General features: G+C 44.2%; 1 protein-coding gene across 8 annotated transcripts in view; it reads right to left on the reverse strand.

Annotated features, from left to right (window-relative positions):
* The window catches only part of LOC115148486 (actin-binding LIM protein 3), a 131,775-nt gene that overhangs the window by 74,749 nt on the left and 36,761 nt on the right, over positions 1-20,265 (reverse strand). For 7 of the 8 annotated variants that reach the window (XM_029690406.1, XM_029690411.1, XM_029690410.1 and 4 more), the window contains exon 2: positions 13,314-13,466. In XM_029690406.1, the coding sequence (XP_029546266.1) occupies positions 13,314-13,466 (153 nt within the window). The remainder of the gene's footprint in view (positions 1-13,313; positions 13,467-20,265) is intronic. The other variant, XM_029690407.1, reaches the window with a different exon arrangement.

Raw genomic sequence — 20,265 nt, forward strand, 5'->3', positions numbered from 1 at the left:
GAGATAAGGGGGGACTTTACCTAGCAGGGTCTTGTAGATGACCTGGAGCCAATGTGTTTGGCGACGATTATGAAGTGAAGGCCAGCCAACGAGAGCATACAGGTCGCAGTGGTGGGTTGTATATGGGGCTTTGGTGACAAAACGGATGGCACTGTGATAGACTGCATCCAGCTTGTTGAGTAGGGTATTGGAGGCTATTTTGTAAATGACATCGCCGAAGTCGAGGATTGGTAGGATGGTCAGTTTTACGAGGGTATGTTTGGCAGCATGAGTGAAGGATGCTTTGTTGCGAAATAGGAAGCCAATTCTAGATTTCACTTTGGATTGGAGATGATTGATGTGAGTCTGGAAGGAGAGTTTACAGTCTAACCAGACACCTAGGTATTTGTAGTTGTCCACAAATTCTAAGTTAGAACCGTCCAGAGAAGTTATGCTGGATGGGCGGGCAGGTGCAGGCAGCGATCGGTTGAAGAGCATGCATTTAGTTTTACTTGTGTTTAGGATCAGTTGGAGACCACGGAAGGAGAGTTGAATGGCATTGAAGCTCGTCTGGAGGGTTGTTAACACAGTGTCCAAAGAAGGGCCAGAAGTATACAGAATGGTGTCGTCTGCGTAGAGGTGGATCAGAGATTCACCAGCAGCAAGAGCGACATCATTTATGTATACAGAGAAAAGAGTTGGCCCAAGAATTGAACCCTGTGGTACCCCCATAGAGACTGCCAGAGGTCCAGACAGTAGGCCCTCCGATTTGACACACTGAACTCTGTCAGAGAAGTAGTTGGTGAACCAGGCGACGCAATCGTTTGAGAAACCAAGGCTACTAAGTCTGCCGATGAGGATATGGTGATTAACAGAGTCAAAAGCTTTGGCCAGGTCAATGAATACGGCAGCACAGTATTGTTTCTTATCGATGGCGGTTACGATGTCGTTTAGGACCTTGAGCGTGGCTGAGGTGCACCCATGACCAGCTCTGAAACCAGATTGCATAGCGGAGAGGGTGCGATGGGATTCGAAATAGTCGGTAATCTGTTTGTTGACTTGGCTTTCGAAGACCTTAGAAAGGCAGGGAAGGATGGATATAGGTCTGTAGCAATTTGGGTCAAGAGTGTCACCTCCTTTGAAGAGGGGGATGACAGCAGCTGCTTTCCAATCTATGGGAATCTCAGACGACACGAAAGAGAGGTTGAACAGGCTAGTAATAGGGGTTGCAATAATTTCGGCAGATAATTTTAGAAAGAAAGGGTCCAGATTGTCAAGCCCAGCTGATTTGTAGGGGTCCAGATTTTGCAGCTCTTTCAGAACATCAGCTGAATGGATTTGGGAGAAGGAGAAATGGGGGAGGCTTGGGCGAGTAGCTGTGGGGGGTGCAGTGCTGTTGAATGCAGTAGGGGTAGTTAGGTGGAAAGCATGGCCAGCCGTAGAAAAGTGCTTATTGAAATTCTCAATTATAGTGGGCTTATCGGTGGTGACAGAGTTTCCTATCCTCAGTGCAGTGGGCAGTTGGGAGGAGGTGTTCTTATTCTCCATGGACTTTACAATGTCCCAGAACTTTTTAGAGTTGGAGTTGCACGAAGCAAATTTCTGTTTGAAAAAGCTAGCCTTGGCGTTTCTAACTGCCTGTGTGTATTGGTTTCTAACTTCCCTAAAAAGTTGCATATCGCGGGGGCAGTTCGATGCTAATGCAGAACGCCACAGGATATTTTTTAGTACTTTTAACCTGTCTGGGCTAGGGGGCAGTATTTTCACGGCCGGATGAAAAACGTACCCAATTTAAACAGGTTACAACTCTGGCCCAGAAACTAGAATATGCATATTATTAGTAGATTTGGCTAGGAAACACTCTGATCTTTCTAAAACTGTTTGAATGGTGTCTGTAAGTATAACAGAACTCATATGGCAGGCAAAAACCTGAGAAAAATCCAAGCAGGAAGTGGAAAGTCTGAGAATTGTAGTTCTTCTTTTGATTCTCTATCGAAACTACAGTGTCTGTGGGGTGACGTTGCACTTCCTAAGGCTTCCATTGGCTGTCAACAGCCTTCAGAAAGTGGTTTGAGCCTTCTCCTGTCACTGGGCAGAGTATAGGAGCTCAGTTACTGAGTGGTCTGCCTGGCAACAAAGGGATTGGATATGCGCAGTCACGCGAGCGCACCGTTCCTTCTTTTTCTTCTTGAATGAATATGCTATTGTCCGGTTGGAATATTATCGCAATTTTACATTAAAAATACCATAAAGATTGATTTTAAACAGCATTTGACATGCTTCTAAGTACGGTAATGGAACATTTTGACTTTTCGTCTCTGGTTCCGCGCTCGTGCGTTATGCCTTTGGATAAGTGATCTGTACGCACAAACAAAACGGAGGTATTTGGACATAAATATGGAGTATTTCGAACAAAAACATCATTTCTTGTGGAAGTAGCAGTCCTGGGAGTGCATTCTGACAAAGATCAGCAAAGGTAAGACAATATTTCTAATACTAATTCTGAGTTTAGGTTGACCCGAACTTGGCGGGTGTCTGAATAGCTCGCTGTGATGACTGAGCTATGTACTCAGATTATTGAAAAATGTGCTTTCTCCATAAAGCTATTTTAAAATCTGACACAGCGGTTGCATCCAGGAGTAGTCTATCTATAATTCTTTAAATAGATGTTATATATTTTGTCAACGTTTATGATGAGTATTTTTGTAAATTGATGTGCACATTCACCGGGGGTTTTGGTGGGAATACATTTTCTGAACATCACGCGCCAATGTAAAATACATTTACATTTTAGTCATTTAGCAGACGCTCTTATCCAGAGCGACTTACAGTAGTGAATGCATACATTTCATACAATTTCATACATTTTTTTTTTTTTCCCCTGGTGCTGTTTTGGATATAAATATGAACTTTATCGAACAAAACATACATGTATTGTGTAACATAATGTCCTAGGAGTGTCATCTGATGAAGATCGTCAAAGGTTAGTGCTTCATTTAGCTGTGTTTTGGGTTTTATTAACATATGTCCTTGCTTGGAAAATGGCTGTGTGATTATTTTTGTCTATGTACTCTCCTAACATAATCTAATGTTTTGCTTTCGCTGTAAAGCTTTTTTGAAATCGGACAATGTGGTTACATCAAGGAGAAGTGCATCTTTAAAATGGTGTGAAATAGTTGTATGTTTGAAAAAGTTGAATTATGACATTTTGTTGTTTTTGAATTTGCCGCCCTGATTTTTCACTGGCTGTGTCCCGCAGGTGGGACGCTAGCGTCCCACGTAGCCCATAGAAGTTAATGATATGACCCATTTTATACAGAGAAATTGACATTATAGGCCATTAACCTGTTTGGTATAGGGGGCAGTATTGAGAATTTTGGAAAAAATATGTTCCCATTTTTAACTGCCTCCTACACCAACTCAGAAGCTAGAATATGCATATTATTGTTCAGGTTTGGATAGAAAACACTCTGAATTTTCTAAAACTGTTTGAATGGTGTCTGTGAGTATAACAGAACTCCTATGGCAGGCAAAAACCTGACAAGGCTTCAAGCAGGAAGTACCCTGTCTGACAAGGAGTCGTGCGTCTTACCTCTTTTTATTGAAAAGTAAGGATCTTAGCTGTAACGTGACAATTCCCAGGGCTCCAATAGGCTCTCAGAGCCCGCGAAATAACTGAAGGTTTACGAGGGAACCTCAGGTTGAAACATATTATCGCCTTTTGTAAGTGGATGCTCGGAGGACCTTTCAATGATGCGCGTGCATGAGTCGCTTCTGAGGAGAAATTTTATTCGGCTGTTTAGGCTCAATGCATACTCCCGGTCGGAATATTATCACTTCTCTACGACATAAATGGCATAAAAATTTGTTTTAAACAGCGGTTGACATGCTTCGAAGTACGGTAATGGAATATTTAGACATTTTTGACAAGCCAACGCGCCATGCGCGGGACCGTGAGGAAGCATTCTGATAGTGTCTAGAACTCACGAACAAAACGTCGCTGTTGGAATATAACGATGGATTATTTGGGACCAAACCAACATTTGTTATTGAAGTAGAAGTCCTGGCAGTGTATTCTGATGAAGAACAAGCAAGGTAAGAACATTTTTCTTATAGGAAATGTGATTTTGGTGGAGGCTGAACTGGGTGGGTATCTAAATAGCTAGCCCTGTAATGCCGGGCTATGTACTTAGATTATTGCAAAATGTGCTTCATCCGAAAAGCTATTTTAAAATCGGACATATCGAGTGCATAGAGGGGTAATGTATCTATAATTCTTAAAATAATTGTTATGCTTTTTGTGAACGTTTATCGTGAGTAATTTAGCAAACTGTTAGTAAATTCACCGGAAGTTTGCGGTGGTTATGCTTTTTCTGAACGTCACATGCTAATGTAAAAAGCTGGTTTTTGATATAAATATGAACTTGATTGAACAGACATGCATGTATTGTATAACACAATGTCCTAGGTGTGTCATCTGATGAAGATTATAAAAGGTTAGTGCTGCATTTAGCTGTGGTTTGGGTTTATGTGACATGATATGCTAGCTTGAAAAATGGGTGTCAGATTTTTTCTGGCTGGGTACTCTGCTAACATAATCTAATGTTTTGCTTTTGTTGTAAAGCCTTTTTGAAATCGGACAGTGGGGTTAGATTAACGAGATTCTTGTCTTTAAATAGCTGTGAAATAGTCATATGTTTGAGAAATTGAAGTTATAGCATTTCTAACGATTCAAAAATCGCGCCACTGGATTGAAGTGGCTGTTACGTAGGTGGGACGAAATCGTCCCACATACCCCAGAGAGGTTAACCAGTCACAGCCCTCCTTCTGGATTGCACATTCAGCAAGTCACCAGCAGAGGGAGTTCCTTTTGAATCCCCTTTCCCATTCACTGTATTGTGGTGATCATAAAATGTATCATACCTTCAGAATTAGCAGAGAGCCCACTCTGGAAATGTGATGTACTGTACTTGTAGAGTATTTTGTTCCAAACAATATGTCTTCAAATGAACAAAAGTGTAGTTTTGAGAAATTTTGTATGTTGAATAAATACTTTGTTGAAGCACCTCTGGCAGAGATTACAGCCTCGAGTCTTCTTGGGTATGACGCTACAAGTTTGGCACACCTGTATTTCGGGAGTTTCTCCAATTCTTCTCTGCAGATCCTCTCAAGCTCTGTCAGGTTGGATGGGGAGCATTGCTGCACAGCAATTTTCAAGTCTCTCCAGAGATGTTCGATCAGGATCAAGTCCGGGCTTTGGCCGGGCCACTCAAGGACATTCAGAGACTTATCCTGAAGCCACTCCTGTGTTGTCTTGGTTGTGTGCTTAGGGTTGTTGTCCTTTGGAAGGTGAACCTTTGCCCCAGTCTGAGGTCCTGAGCACTCTGGAGCAGGTTTTCATCAAGGCTCTCTCTATACTTTGCTCCATTCATGCTGACTAGTCTCCCAGTCCCTGCTGCTGAAAAACATCCCCACAGTATGATGCTGCCACCAACATACTTCACCGTGAGGATGGTGCCAGATTTCCTCCAGACGTGACGCCTGTCATTCAGGCCAAAGAGTTCAACCTTGGTTTCATCAAAACAAAGAATTTTGTTTCTCATGGTCTGAGGGTCGTTTAGGTGCCTTTTGGCAAACTACAAACAGGCTGTCATGTGCTTTTTACTGAGGAGTGGCTTCCGTCTGGCCACTCTACCATAAAGGCCTGATTGAACTCTGGAGATCTGTCAGAGTGACCATCGGGTTCCTGGTCACCTCCCTGACCAAGGCCCTTCTCCCCCGATTTCTCAGTTTAGCCGGGTGGGCAGCTCTAGGAAGAGTCTTAGTGGTTCCAAACTTGTTCCATTTAAGAATGATGGAGGCCACTGTGTTCTTGGGTATCTTTAAACTTTCTTTTTTCTTTCAACTTTCAGCAGGACAATAACCTAAAACACAAGGCCAAATCTACACTGGAGTTGCTTACCAAGAAGACAGTGAATGTTCCTGAGTAGCTGAGTTACAGTTTTGACTTAAATCTGCTTGAAAATCTATGGCAAGACTTGAAAATGGTTGTTTAGTGATGATCAACAACCAATTTGACAGAGCTTGAAGAATTTTGAAAAGAATAATGGGCAAATATTGGACAATTTAGGAGTGCAAAGCTCTTAGAGACTTACCTAGAAAGACTCACAGCTGTAATTGTTGCTAATGGTGATTCTAATATGTACTGACTCAGGGGTGTGAATACTTATGTCAATTAGATATTTCTGTATTCCATTTTCAATAGATTTGCAAAAATTACTAAAAACATTTTTTCACTTTGTCAATATGGGGTATTGTACTGTATGTAGATCGGTGAGAAAAAATATATTTCATCAAGTTTGAATTCAGCCTGTAACACAACAAAATGTTCAATAAGTCAAGGGGTATGAATACTTTCTAAAGGCATACAGTCATTGAACACTGTTCACTTTAATAATGTTTACATACTGTTTTACCCACTTTATATGTACAGTATATACTGTATTCTAGTCATGGCTCATCCTATATAACTACTGCTGTACCCAACTTTTCTATTCATATACTGTCCATAATGTCTATACACATGTGTGTGTATATATATATATATATATATATATATATATATATATATATATATATATATATATATATATATTCCGGACTCTGACATTGCTCGTTCAGAAATGTCTTAATTTCTTTCTTTTAATTTCTTGGATTATGTGTGTATTGGTAGGTATTACTGTACTTTTGGAGCTGGAAACACCAGCATTTCACTGCACCTGTGATAATGTCTGCAAATCTGTGTACGCGACCAATAAACTTTGATATGATTTAGAGAGAAGTGCACTACTAGATTACCGTAACAAAAGAGAGATGTGATACGTTGCATCCCTATAAATACCATCATAAACGTCAATGAGTCCAAAAAATTCCCCTCCTCAAGACCATGTTCATTTTATCTTCTTTCCTCTAGATACAATAGTTACAGTATATGCCAAGAAGACTGGACCAGTGTGGGTGAGTCTGTGTGTGTGCGTGTGTGAGCGCGTGGGTGTGTGAGTGTGCTTGTTTTTTTTTATCAGATGAATGTGGGAGCTGCAGGCTACTGGTCTATTTCTGCAGTATGACTGGCTACAGACTGGCAGCTCCCTCCTGTTTTTTTCTCTTCTGTCCTCCTCGCCATGGGCCAACAGATGACTTCCTGGGCCACCCCATACCCCCAGGACAGACAGACAGAGACAGTGGGCAGGTCCAGCCCTGCTCCTCTCCTTTTCCCTCCCACAGCCTCCATTCTAGAGGCACCACTCATACTGTCCTCACAAGTGGTGCCTAATGGGAATATATGACTTGGCAGACACTGTTTGTATAGAAATGACTTTTTTTTGCCTCTCCTCACTGTCCTTTTTGGCCTCCTCCCCACTTCAATCCCAGCCAGGTCCCAGCGGACTCTCCTTCTACTGCCTGGAGTTTGTCCAAGGACGCTCACTCACATCTCCCAACACATCTCCCAACAACTAACAAGAGATTGCATTGTCTCTGACACAGATAGGCTCTGTGGATCGGTGAGGTTCAAAGCTAGAAACACAGAGGCAAAAAGAGAAGTCTCTACAGACCCAGTTGGAAGAGATGGTTGATTCATTAGTGCACTTAAGAGTTCATGGCTTGATACGGTAGAAGATTTCATCTAAACAGAATGTCGATGGCCAACGGAGAATCATTAGCCCTTGTTGAGGGAAAACTACAGAATCAATATTATAAAGTATTAATTACTTTAATCCTTAAAGGCCCAATGCAGCTGTTTTCATCTCAATATCAAAACATTTCTGGGTGACAATTAAGTACCTTACTGTGATTGTTTTAATTAAAATGGTAAAAAAAGAAACAAAAAAACCTTCGTAGCAAAGTAGCAAATTTCTCAAGCAATAATTTTGCTAGGACTGTCTGGGAGTGGCCTGAGTGGGAGGGGAAACTGAAAACTAGTTGTTATTGGCAGAGAGGTTTGGTACTCTCTTTCTGGTCTATTAACACATTTTTGTTTCTCAAAGTTTCTTTGCCTGAGGACAATAACGTCCGTTAGCGAAATCACAGCACTATTGACCCTATTTCAGCTAGTGAAATCACTGCAACGCTAAACAAAGAGTTGCAGTCGGTTTTGGAATGGGTGGCGAGTAATAACCTAGTCCTGAACATATATAAAACGAAAAGGATTGTATTTGGTTACCTAAATTCTAGACCTCAGCTGAATCTGGTAGTACATGCTGTGTCACCTTAAACTGTAAATGGTCATGGTCAAGGCATATTGATTCAATTGTTGTAAATATGAGGAGAGGTCAATCTGTGATAAAGACATTTCCTGTATTTTTAACACCACAGTCGACCAAACAATTCCTGCAGGCTCGAGTTGAATCTAATCTTGATTATTGCCCAGTGATATGGTCAAGTGCTGCAAAGAAGGACCTATAAATGCTGCAACAGGCCCAGAACAGAGCAGCATGTCTTGCCCTTCAATGTACACAGAAGGCTAACGTCAACAGTATGCATGTCAGTCTCTCACCATCACAGTTGACAACTCCATGGTGACCCCCTCCCAGAGTGCAAAGAACCTTGGCATGACCCTGAACAACATTTACATTACATTTAGCAAACACTCTTATCCAGAGCGACTTACAGTGCATTCACTTACTATGACTGTGATATGTAGTTGCCCCACCATCTATCTTAAGATAAATGCACCAACTGTATATCGCTCTGGATAAGAGCGTCTGCTAAATGACTAAAATGCAAAAATGTTAAACGTAAGTAGAAGAGAGATTGACTGCATACATTTTTGTTTTTGTGAGAAATACTATTGTGTTAAAAATTCCAAAACGTTTGTATAATCAACTAACATATACTTACCCCACCAGACATGCCACCAGGGGTCTCTTCACAGTCTCCAAATCCATAATGAATTCAAGGCTATCTACTGCTCTTATTTTACATTTGTGTGGTTCAGTCCTTGAGCTGTTCTTGACTATTGATGTTCTTCTGTATTAAGTCATGTTTTATGTTTTGTGTGGACCCCAAGAAGAGTAGTTGCTGCTTCAACAACAGCTAATCTTAATAAAATACAAAATACTACATACCTTCTTCTAAAATCTAGGCCTCCTAAAATAGATGACCACACTGCTTCTCATACACCTACAGGGGAAGTTTGCCCTCTCTCTTTATCTTACATTTGAGTAAATGCTCTTATCCAGAGTGACTTACAGGAGAAATAAGGGTGAACAGCATTGCTCAAGGACACATAGACAGATTCTTTACCTAGTTGGCTCGGGGATTCGAAAACCAGCAACCTTTAGGTTACTGGCCCAAAGCTCTTAACTGCTAGGCTACCTGCCACCCATCTTTAGAGGCAATTCTCACTTGTTCTCCTCCATCTTTGTATGCAACTCTGTGGTGTTCTACGGCGTGGGTTTCCCAATCTCGGTCCTGCCGCCCCCCCCTGGGTGCACATTTTGGTGTTTGCCCTAGCACTACACAGCTGATTCAAATAACCAACTCATCATCAAGCTTTGATTATTTGAATCTGCTGTTTAGTGCAAGGGCAAAAAACAAAACATGTACCCGGGGCGGGGCAGGACCGAGTTTGGGAAACCCTGTTCTTAGGAATACTGGATTAACATAGACAATCTAGTGTCCACAATATTGCAACAACAGTAACTAATGTCTTGGAGAGATGAGACCCTCTGTGCTAACTACCTGCTTCTACACCAGACCTGACATCGTTCAGAAAGGGAGTGCCAGTGAGGGCCAGTGAGGGCCAGAGAGAGCGAGAGAGGGCCAGAGAGGGCCCAGACTAAGAGGCTGATTTGGTTAGGTACCTGCTGACTGTGGATACTGGATAGACTGCTGACTCCAGGATTCTATAGTAGGTATTCTGTTTCCACATGCTCAGTTCTTTCCAGGTGCTCATGTCATGTATTTCTTTACGCTTCCTCACACTGATAAGGTATAATATGAAACGTTTGAGTTTGAGTTTTCATCTGGCCACTGGCTCCCAGTGTGGGATGATGGCTCGTTCGGCGACCACAAGACTCATCAATGGCTTTTTGTGTGGTGAGGGAAAATCAATTTCATGCTTGGGCTGTCGGAACACTACAGACCGTCTGTATTGGCATCTTGGCGTGGATGTTCCCCGCGCATCGCTGCATCCCACCCTCTCTCACTGTCTCCCTCCCAGCTAGCACACAACACACTGAAAAAGGACATCATCCCAACCCGAGCAGAGGACTTCAAACGTGCGTGACAAAAAAAACCCCAACAATGAGGCTTTTACAAAATGTTTTTTTCCTTCCCTAATTCCATTTTACTCCCACTCCAACACAGGGGCTTAGGCTTGTTGTTTGGCTCAGTTAAAAGGTCAGGCACACTTTCACCAACTCAGTACCGCTGCTTTAACACAACTTTCTAAAAATCTGCTGTGTGTGGGAGGAGTACACAGGTGGAGATTAGATTTGTCATGAGGATTAAGGATGGCCAGTGTAAAACAAATGCACAGTGTAGAAGACCATGCATGGTGTGCTCTGCCTAAAGCCATGAGACTATAGTGGGAAACATCTGCTCTGAAAGGCAGACAGACACTATCAGCTCACAGTGGGCTATCAGGTGGATAGACTGTGTTTCTGAGCTAAACACCTGGTTAGGAGGTTAGGAAAAACACTTGCTGTCCACCAGGTCTACCTAACCCTACACACAATCCACATCCTCCACAACCAACCACTGTCACGCCCTGATCTGTTTCACCTGTCCCTGTGATTGTCTCCACCCCCTCCAGGTGTCGCGTATTTTCCCCAGTGTATTTATCCCTGTGTTTCCTGTCTCTCTGTGCCAGTTCGTCTTGTATGTTTAGTCAAGTCAACCAGCGTGTTTTTCCCCACGTACCCCTTTTCTATTCTCTTTTGCTAGTCTTCCTGGTTTTGACCACTGTCTGACTCTGGACTACTTTCCTGCCTGCCTGATCATCCTGCCTGCTCTGACCTTTAATCTGCCTGCCCTTTGGTACCTATTGGACTCTGAACTGGTTGTGACCTTTTGTCTGCACACGACCATCCTCTTGCCTACCCCTTTTTGGATTAATAAACATTGTAAGACTCCAACCATCTGACTCCTATGTCTGGAACCACCTGCTCTACCTAACCCTACACACAATCCACATCCTCCACAACCAACCACCTGCCCTACCTAACTATACACACAACCCACATCCTCCACAACCAACCACCTGCCCTACCTAACTCTACACACAACCCACATCCTCCACAACCAACCACCTGCCCTACCTAACCCTACACACAATCCACATCCTCCACAACCAACCACCTGCCCTACCTAACTCTACACACACAACCCACATCCTCCACAACCAACCACCTGCCCTACCTAACTCTACACACAATCCACATCCTCCACAACCAACCACCTGCCCTACCTAACCCTACACACAATCCACATCCTCCACAACCAACCACCTGCCCTACCTAACTCTACACACAACCCACATCCTCCACAACCAACCACCTGCCCTACCTAACCCTACACACAATCCACATCCTCCACAACCAACCACCTGCCCTACCTAACTCTACACACAATCCACATCCTCCACAACCAACCACCTGCCCTACCTAACCCTACACACAATCCACATCCTCCACAACCAACCACCTGCCCTACCTAACTCTACACACAACCCACATCCTCCACAACCAACCACCTGCCCTACCTAACCCTACACACAATCCACATCCTCCACAACCAACCACCTGCCCTACCTAACTCTACACACAACCCACATCCTCCACAACCAACCACCTGGCCTACCTAACTCTACACACAATCCACATCCTCCACAACCAACCACCTGCCCTACCTAACTACACACAATCCACATCCTCCACAACCAACCACCTGCCCTACCTAACCCTACACACAATCCACATCCTCCACAACCAACCACCTGCCCTACCTAACTACACACAACCCACATCCTCCACAACCAACCACCTGCCCTACCTAACTACACACAATCCACATCCTCCACAACCAACCACCTGCCCTACCTAACCCTACACACAATCCACATCCTCCACAACCAACCACCTGCCCTACCTAACCCTACACACAATCCACATCCTCCACAACCAACCACCTGCCCTACCTAACCCTACACACAATCCTCAGCAGGATCTCTACCAGCATACCCCCCAGCATGCATCCCAGGGCCCAGTCTCCTCTCTGCTGTAGGAGGAGAGGCTGAGGAGGGCAGGTCAGCCAGGAGCTGAGGTGTCTGTGGTGGTGGAGCTGGAGCTGTCATATCAGCACCCTCAGTCTGCAGCTCTCAGACTCTCACTAGCCTTGGTAGGGCACAGTGAATGAGAGAGTGTGGGTGGAGGGAGTGCTGCTGCTGGTTCTAATGGTGGAAACAGACAACAATAGGAAAATACCGTAGGCAGGGACTGATAGATACAGAGAGAGAGAGATAGAGAAATAGAGACAGAGAGGAAGATAGAGACAGAGAGAGGGAGATAGACAGAGATAGAAAGAGAGAGTGAACAGATAATGAAAGAAAGAGAAGGGAGAGGGGCGAGAGATAAACAGGAAGAAAAGAGAAGAGCGATAAAGGGAGATTTCGAAATGTTCTAATGGCAAACCCGATTGCTGTGCTCCAGAGCGTGCAGGAAGGGCTCCTATTGGTTGATACTGACGGAGAGAGGAACCATCATTTAAGGCAGGTTGCCCCCTAACACCGTTACCACAGCAACAGCTTGCATAATAAACAAGACCACGTGAGCGCCGGCATTTTGAAAATCCTTCCTGACAATGGGAGGTGAAATGGCTTGCCTATTCTTCTCCTTACAAATACAGACTGTTAAAGGCACTACAAGCTGCTTTTCATGTCTTAGGTGAAATACGAGTAGAAAAGAGCATTCTGAAAATATGAAATGCTCATTTATAGGTTTAATAATAAGGAAAAAATTACAAGATGGAAGTTGAGCTTGTCTTTATTTTCTTGTCTACCATGGTGAGCTCTCAGCAGGCTTCCCTTGCTATTCCTTTATTTAGGCTGTGTGTTTTTCTCTTGATCAGAGCCTTTGAGCAGCCCAGGGGGTGTCATGGAGACATATAATCTCTGTCTCTCTCTCTGACAGCTAATGGTTTCTAATGGGACTGGCTGAGTGCTGCTGTACTGTGGAAGCTGGGCTGTCTAGAGAACAGCCACACAGACAGACAGACTGACGGTCAGACAGACAGACAGACAGACCGACAGAAAGGAAGGAAGCTGAGGGTCTTACCTTGGCAGGTGAAGCACTTGACGTGGAAGTGGAAATTCTGCACACGCACCACCTCTCCCTTGCAGACCTCCCGGCAGCGGAGACAGTGGATGGTCGCGGCACCGCGCCCGCTGTTGCTGCTCGGGCTGCCTCCGCTGTGCTGGTACGGCCCTGCTAGAGACCAAAGGAGAGGACTGGTTAGATCAGCCATCACAAGTGCTGTACAGCTGCTGTACTGTACATCTGTTCAGTTGTTAGCGGAAGCAGAGCAGACGCTACAAAACAGCAATGTACACAACAGTGCAAAAAATAAGGGGCAACATCTGTGGTGGTGAATTGGATTAAAAGATACGCTGTGGAAACAGAGCCAACAACCAGAAGGTGTAGCTCAAGGTCAATCTCAATGTTAAACTTCATCAGTGCTAATGAGTCAAGGAACAGCCGGAAAATGTATAGTACCCTCAGAAAAAGGGTTGCGGTGTGGTTGTCAGCGTGGACCTAAATCACAGGCAGGGCCATCTTTTAGACCTGCCAATGCAATTAACATGCAGCCGTCAGTAGTGGTGTAATGGTTCACCAAACCTACAGTTCGGTACATCTGGCAGTTTTGGGGTCACGGTTCGGATTCAGTTACGGTACAGCGAAAAAATGAAAAGCCAACAGTTACTGTAGTTCATTTGAGTTTTTTGGGGGGCAAAATATGCTAAATTAAAAAGCACCCTATTTGTGGCCCAAAACCAGTTTCTGTGACATCATAAACAATGCTCCTGGCATTGTCTGTTGTGACAGGGATTGTTATGTCGGGCCTCAAGTAGAGGTCTAAAAAGTTGGACCTGTTCCATAATGGACCTGGGGCTTTCCCACCCTGACAAATATGCATAAATTCATTTTTTCAATATAAAGACCCGTTCCCAAACGGACCCGAAGACGTCCAGTTCCATATAGACGTGGTCGTATCCGATTGAGGGAATTAGCAGAAAAGTCCATTTGTAAGCTATGTTATTAACCAGAGCTGATACAGCGCGAGTTAGAACAGGTGGCGGAGGCGCCTTGCGGTGTGTGTACTTTGAGTGAGTGAAATGGGAGCGAGGAGGGAGGGAGGGAGAGGCAGCAACCAACCAAGCAGACGTGCGCTAGTAGACTAACTTCTAGCTTGTCATAACTAGGTTATTTATCATCCAATATGATTACGTAGTACCTGTCTTGACTCCGTCAAACCAAGAGAAGCTAGTTGGCTAAGATACTGTAGCTAGCTAAATTAGCTAACCAGCTAGGCTAATTGAGTCTACATGCGCTTTCTTCATGTTCTACAGTTACTGGGTATCTCGTGGCTGGATTTCTCTTTGTAATCCATGATAGCTTGCAAGCCCTGCCACATCCGACGTGCATCAGAGCCAGTATAGTAGGATTCGATCTTAGTCCTGTATTGATGCGGGACCTTCTTATAAGCGTCCGGGTTAGTGTCCCGCTCCTTGAAAGGGGCAGCTCTAGCCTTTAGGTCAGTGCAGATGTTTCCTGTAATTCATGGCTTCTGGTTGGGATACGTACGTACGGTCACTGTAGGGATGACATCGTCAATGCACTTATTAATGAAGCCAGTGACTGTGGTAGTTAACTCCTCAATGCCATCGGATGAATCCCGTAACATATTCCAGTCTGTGCTAGCGAAACATTCCTGTAGTTCAGCATCTGCTTAATTGGACCACTTCCGAATTGAGCGCGTCACTGGTACTTCCTGTTTGAGTTTTTGCTTGTAAGCAGGAATCAAGAGGATAGAGTCATGGTCATATTTCCAAATGGTGGGCGCGGGAGAGCTTTGTATGCATCTCTCAGAGATGTCAGTCAGAGATGGAAATATGTACAATGTGTACAATATGTGAATGTCAAATAGTAAATTATGCAGCATGGTTGACCACAAGACCTATGTATTAGTGATATTTTTGGAAGCTAAATCTATTATTTAGAGTCTTTCTAAACAACTAAAATAGTCCAATGCCGAAGGGATTAAAACAGCCCTAGAGTGGGCAGCATGTCCTCTGGCTGGACCAAAATCCATCATTCATAATGTCCCATCATCCCTCAGTTAGAAGGTCATGTCCTCAGGTCCAGCTCTACTTTTCAAATCTGAAATGGAGCGATTTGAAACAAAGTCTGTCTGGTCTTATCTTATCTCTCTCTAACTAGACTCTCTTGTCTGGGAGGATTCCTTTTTTCCAATGGCTCCCGTTAACAGAGGGCTGAAAATGTAACTCGAATGGGATGAGAAGTAGAAAACGTACAGTGCGGCTATCAGGCTAGTGTGAGAATGAGGCCGTAGTGGTTTAGTGAAGCCCAAAAGAGCTATGGTGACTGGTGCTTGGTTGACCTGCCTACTGACTGCTTCAATGTTTCGTCGAGACCGACAGACAGACCTACTGGCGATAATATATTGGCTTATTCTGGGCTTGATAGTCACACATTACCCAGGGTTCTTGGAAAGCCACCCACTCTCAAGAGATCAAGTGGGATTTGGGATCCAATTGATTACAGAGTGCCTTTTCAGTGTCAGCACTTTGGAGGAGAAGGCCACATTAAGAGGGTGCCCCAGGACGACGTTAAGCCAGAGTCTGAAGCTGTCCAGCTGAATTGATTCACAGCAGGGAGTGATACAGAACAGGCTACAGCAGCCCCATGAGTATCTGTGACATACGCAGAAGCAAAGCAGACAGCAGACAAAAGGGGGCTGAAGATGAGTGGGAAAATCAACAGGTCTTCCTCATGAAGGATCGCCAAACAATGGCCTCCTAAATAACTCACAGAGTCGCCAGCCACTCAAAGGCTGTATTCATCCACCACAGGAAGGAACAAACACGCATTGAGCTGGTTATCCATCATTCTGCAGTAGCCTGATCACTTAAGTGAACACTACACAACACACGCAACAAAATCTATGTTTTTATCTCTTGTGGGATGGGTTATTTATTTGGTAGGCCTAATACTGCACTTGACATTGGCATTCATAACACCTTCTACGAATCATGAGATGAACCATTTCCCTGAGCTGGTGTGTTTGTGAGGGTTGTTTGGGTTTGAACAGTGAAGCAGTGCAGCCCATGGGAGCCTGTGTCCCAGACTGCACAATGAGAGGAGAGGACAGGTGTAATCTATGTATCCTGCTTGGTGACGAGGCGTGCGACACACACACACACACACACACACTACACAGAGTGTTTTTTAGAGGGGGCATTACAGTTCCCTCATCCCCTGTGTGGAACTGTCTAAATCCCTATTAGAGGACAGGAAACCTTACACTCTCATTTCCCCCTCCCTCAATGGACATTACTGGAACAATGCATGGAGATAAAATGGTTCATCTCTCAAAAGGATAATGTTGTGTACGTCCGGCCTAAATGCAGTGTCACAATAAAACCCGACAGAGATATGCCACAAACTTTAATCCAATATATTTTCTTGCTATTTAGTCATACATATCATGTTATGGTTCTAATCCACTACAACATAATCTACAGTAACCCCACAGTAGTCCTTAAACCAAATGCTTTACGGTAAGCATTTGATGCTAGTAGACCTACTACAGTATAACCACAGCAGTGAGGTCCACTGGCCTCGCAGTGAAATCAGGGCTATTAGCTCTAAATTGGGCTGCTAATTGTCCTGTTGCCGGTGTGAGTGTGTTCTGCCTGGGAGATTAGTGTCTGAGAGGATGGCCCTAGATTGGAGCTGACAGCCAAGGCTCAGACTTTGTCTGTAGTAGACTGCAATAGTATACAACTCCCACACTTAAGACTCAGTGTGGACAAGAGCCGGAGACCAGCAGCGAATCCGTTTGCAAGGCTGGTGGAGTACAGGGTGGGGCGTTATAAAAGAGATAATGATGGGCCTGACTACGTAGACAAAAGACAGGTCTCAAGTTAAACGTGCTCCTGATTGCCAGTCATATGATCATTTTAGTTGTTGTTTTGTTGTTGTTGTTGAGTTAATGTATTTATTGTTGTTGTTTTGTTTTTGTTGTATGTCATTTCTGTTGATCCCAGGAAGAGTAGCTGCTGCTTCTGCAACAGCTAATCGGGATCCTAATAAAATAGCATAATAATAATAATAATAATAATAAAAAAGAGATAATGATGCATGGTTGTCATCATCATCCTCATTAGCATGGCAGTTCTACTGTAACACCTGATCAAATCTGTACGCCTACAATTCAACACAAATCAACTCCCAACTGAGGAGAGGAGGGGAGAGAACAAGAGAACAAAGGAAGGAAGAGATGCATGAGACAAACATCCAGTTAACTTCCTCAGCCACAGCTCCACTCACTGAGAGTGACAGCTCCCTCTTATCCTCCGTTCACCTGTCTCTCTGTCTGATGGTGCTGTTTATTCCACCAAGGAACGACACCCAAGCTCTCTGCACGCGTGTGTGTGGGTGAGTGGAGCACAGGCCGGGCATTTATCAGGTGCGACTGCTATTGACTAAGGATATGAGCAGTAAATCATTCTGTGAGAGGAGCTGTGCACCTGCTTATAATGCGCTGCTGGCATAAGCATTACACAGCTTTAGTCCAATCGAAACTCCCCACATCCCACGCTCCATTAGGAAAACATTACACTGGGTTTTGGTGAATATTTGCATCGGGTGGAAATGCTTTGGTATCGATGACACTGACTAATAGTCTCAGCAATTCCATTGTGTGTCATGTTTTTTTCCCTCTGTCAGCTGACGACAACTTCACCTCTTTACAGGAGAGAAATTCTTTGACATGGCAAACTTCCTTACGTGGTCCCGAGTGGCTCAGTTGGCAGAGCTAAGCGCTTGCAACACTAGGGTTGTGAGTTTGATTCCCACGGGGGAACAGTATGAAAATGTATGCACTCACTCCTGGATAAGAGTGTCTACTTAATGTAAATATCCTTATGATTGTTTCAATCTATTGTAAAAACACTCATCAGAAATGGCCTACATTGCCACATAAAAGTGATTTGTTTGCATATGATCCTGGGTAAACAACCAGTATGATTTGCTGAGTACATTGGATCTCTGGCTGTGAGGTCTGGCTGTGTTGACAAGCTTAGAGGGGAGGGGAAAAGTGGAGGGCCTGGCATCATTGTCACCTCACCGTGATGGTGTAATCAGCAGGGACTCCGTCATGTCAAGAGTGGCCTGCCGCCAGGATTTATGGGTATTATTTTGCCTCTGTGACGGTGTGAGACGTCAGACAACAGGGGTCAAACTGGATCTGGAAACTCAATGATTGGCTCCGTCAGGTCAAGGTCAAGTTCAGGCAGAAGAACACAGAGGCAAAATAATACAGTCACACTACATAACCAAAAGTATGTGGACACCATCATCAAACAATTCATCCCAAAGGTGTTCGATGGGGTTGAGGTCAGGGCTCTGTGCAGGCCAGTCAAGTTCTTCACTCATCTCGACAAATAATCTCTGTATGGACCTCACTTTGTGCACGGGGGCATTGTCATGCTGAAACAGGAAAGGGCCTTCCCCAAACTGTTGCCACAAAGTTGGAAGCACAGAATCGTCTAGAATGTATGCCGTAGTGTTAAGATTTCCCTTCACTAGAACTAAGAGGCCTAGCCCGAATCATGAAAAACAGCCCCAGACTATTATTTCCTCTCCACCAAACTTTACAATTGCATTTGGGCATGTAGCATTCTCCTCGCATCCGCCAAACCCAGATTCATCCGCAGGACTGCCAGATAGTGAAGTGTGATTTAGTCACTCCAGAGAATCTATTTCCACTGCTCCAGGGTCCAATGGCGGCGAGCTTTACACCAATCGCAACGACGCTTGGCATTGCGCATGGTAATCTTAGGCTTGTGTGCGGCTGCTCGGCCATGGAAATCCATTTCATGAAGCTCCCAACTAACAGTTCTTGTGCTGACGTTGCTTCTAGAGGCAGTTTGGAACTCGGTAGTGAGTGTTGCAACCCAGGACAGACAATTTTTCCGTGCTTCAGCAATCACTGGTCCCGTTCTGTGAGCTTGTGTGGCCTACCACTTCACGGCTGAGCCGATGTTACTCCTAGATGTTTCCACTTCACAGTAACAGCACTTATAGTTGACTGGGCCAGCTCGAGCAGGGCAGAAATTTGACTAACTGACTTGTTGGAAAGGTGGCATCCTATGACAGTGCCATGTTGAAAGTCACTGAACTGTTCAGTAAGGCCATTCTACTGCCAATGTTTTTCTATGGAGATTGCATGGCTGTGTGCTCAATTTTATACACGTGTCAACAACGGGTGTTGCTGAAATAGCAGAATCCACTAATTTGAAGGGATGTCCACACAGTGTATTTAACACTCTTGTATAATAGTGTATTTGACTCTCTATTGGTTACACTGACTTTTGGCCTCCCATCCTATTCTAACCTCCTCTAGCCGGCTTTGTATTCATGTTACCTGGCGAAAGTGCTGTACAATATGATCTTGTTGCCAACTGATGCACTTTCAGATGTCATAAATCAGCACTGCAGAGCTCTCCCTGTCCTGTGCCGTGCTTTGATTGTATTACTGTTGATGATATCTGAAAATGTGCATGTACACGCTGGCCCATCTACTGTTGCTAGCCCCAATTCTGACTTGTGCTCTGATATCTGCTTCACTGACTTCTGCCCCCGTAAAAGCCTGGGTTTTCTGCACGTTAACACTAGAAGTGCTCGTTTGTCTCCACCAAGTCTGTCCCCAAACAATTTGATCTGCTGGTTTTAAGCATTAAACTTTCAAATAGCTCTTTGTTGACTGTTGCTTGGTGCTATCGTCCTCCATCAGCACCGGCCTGTACCCTACCTGCCCTAAACTCTCTCCTGGCCCCTACAAATTTCTCAGATTATTACCAATCTCACAAGGTATGACTCCAAACACCCAGAAAAGGCTCCTTGATGTTATCCTCACAAATAATCCTGATAGGTATCAGTTTGGTGTTTTCTGTAATGACCTTAGTGATCACTGTTTAACAGC

The sequence above is a fragment of the Salmo trutta genome, chromosome 15, assembly GCF_901001165.1.
Source record: "Salmo trutta chromosome 15, fSalTru1.1, whole genome shotgun sequence".
Lineage (NCBI taxonomy): Eukaryota > Metazoa > Chordata > Actinopteri > Salmoniformes > Salmonidae > Salmo > Salmo trutta.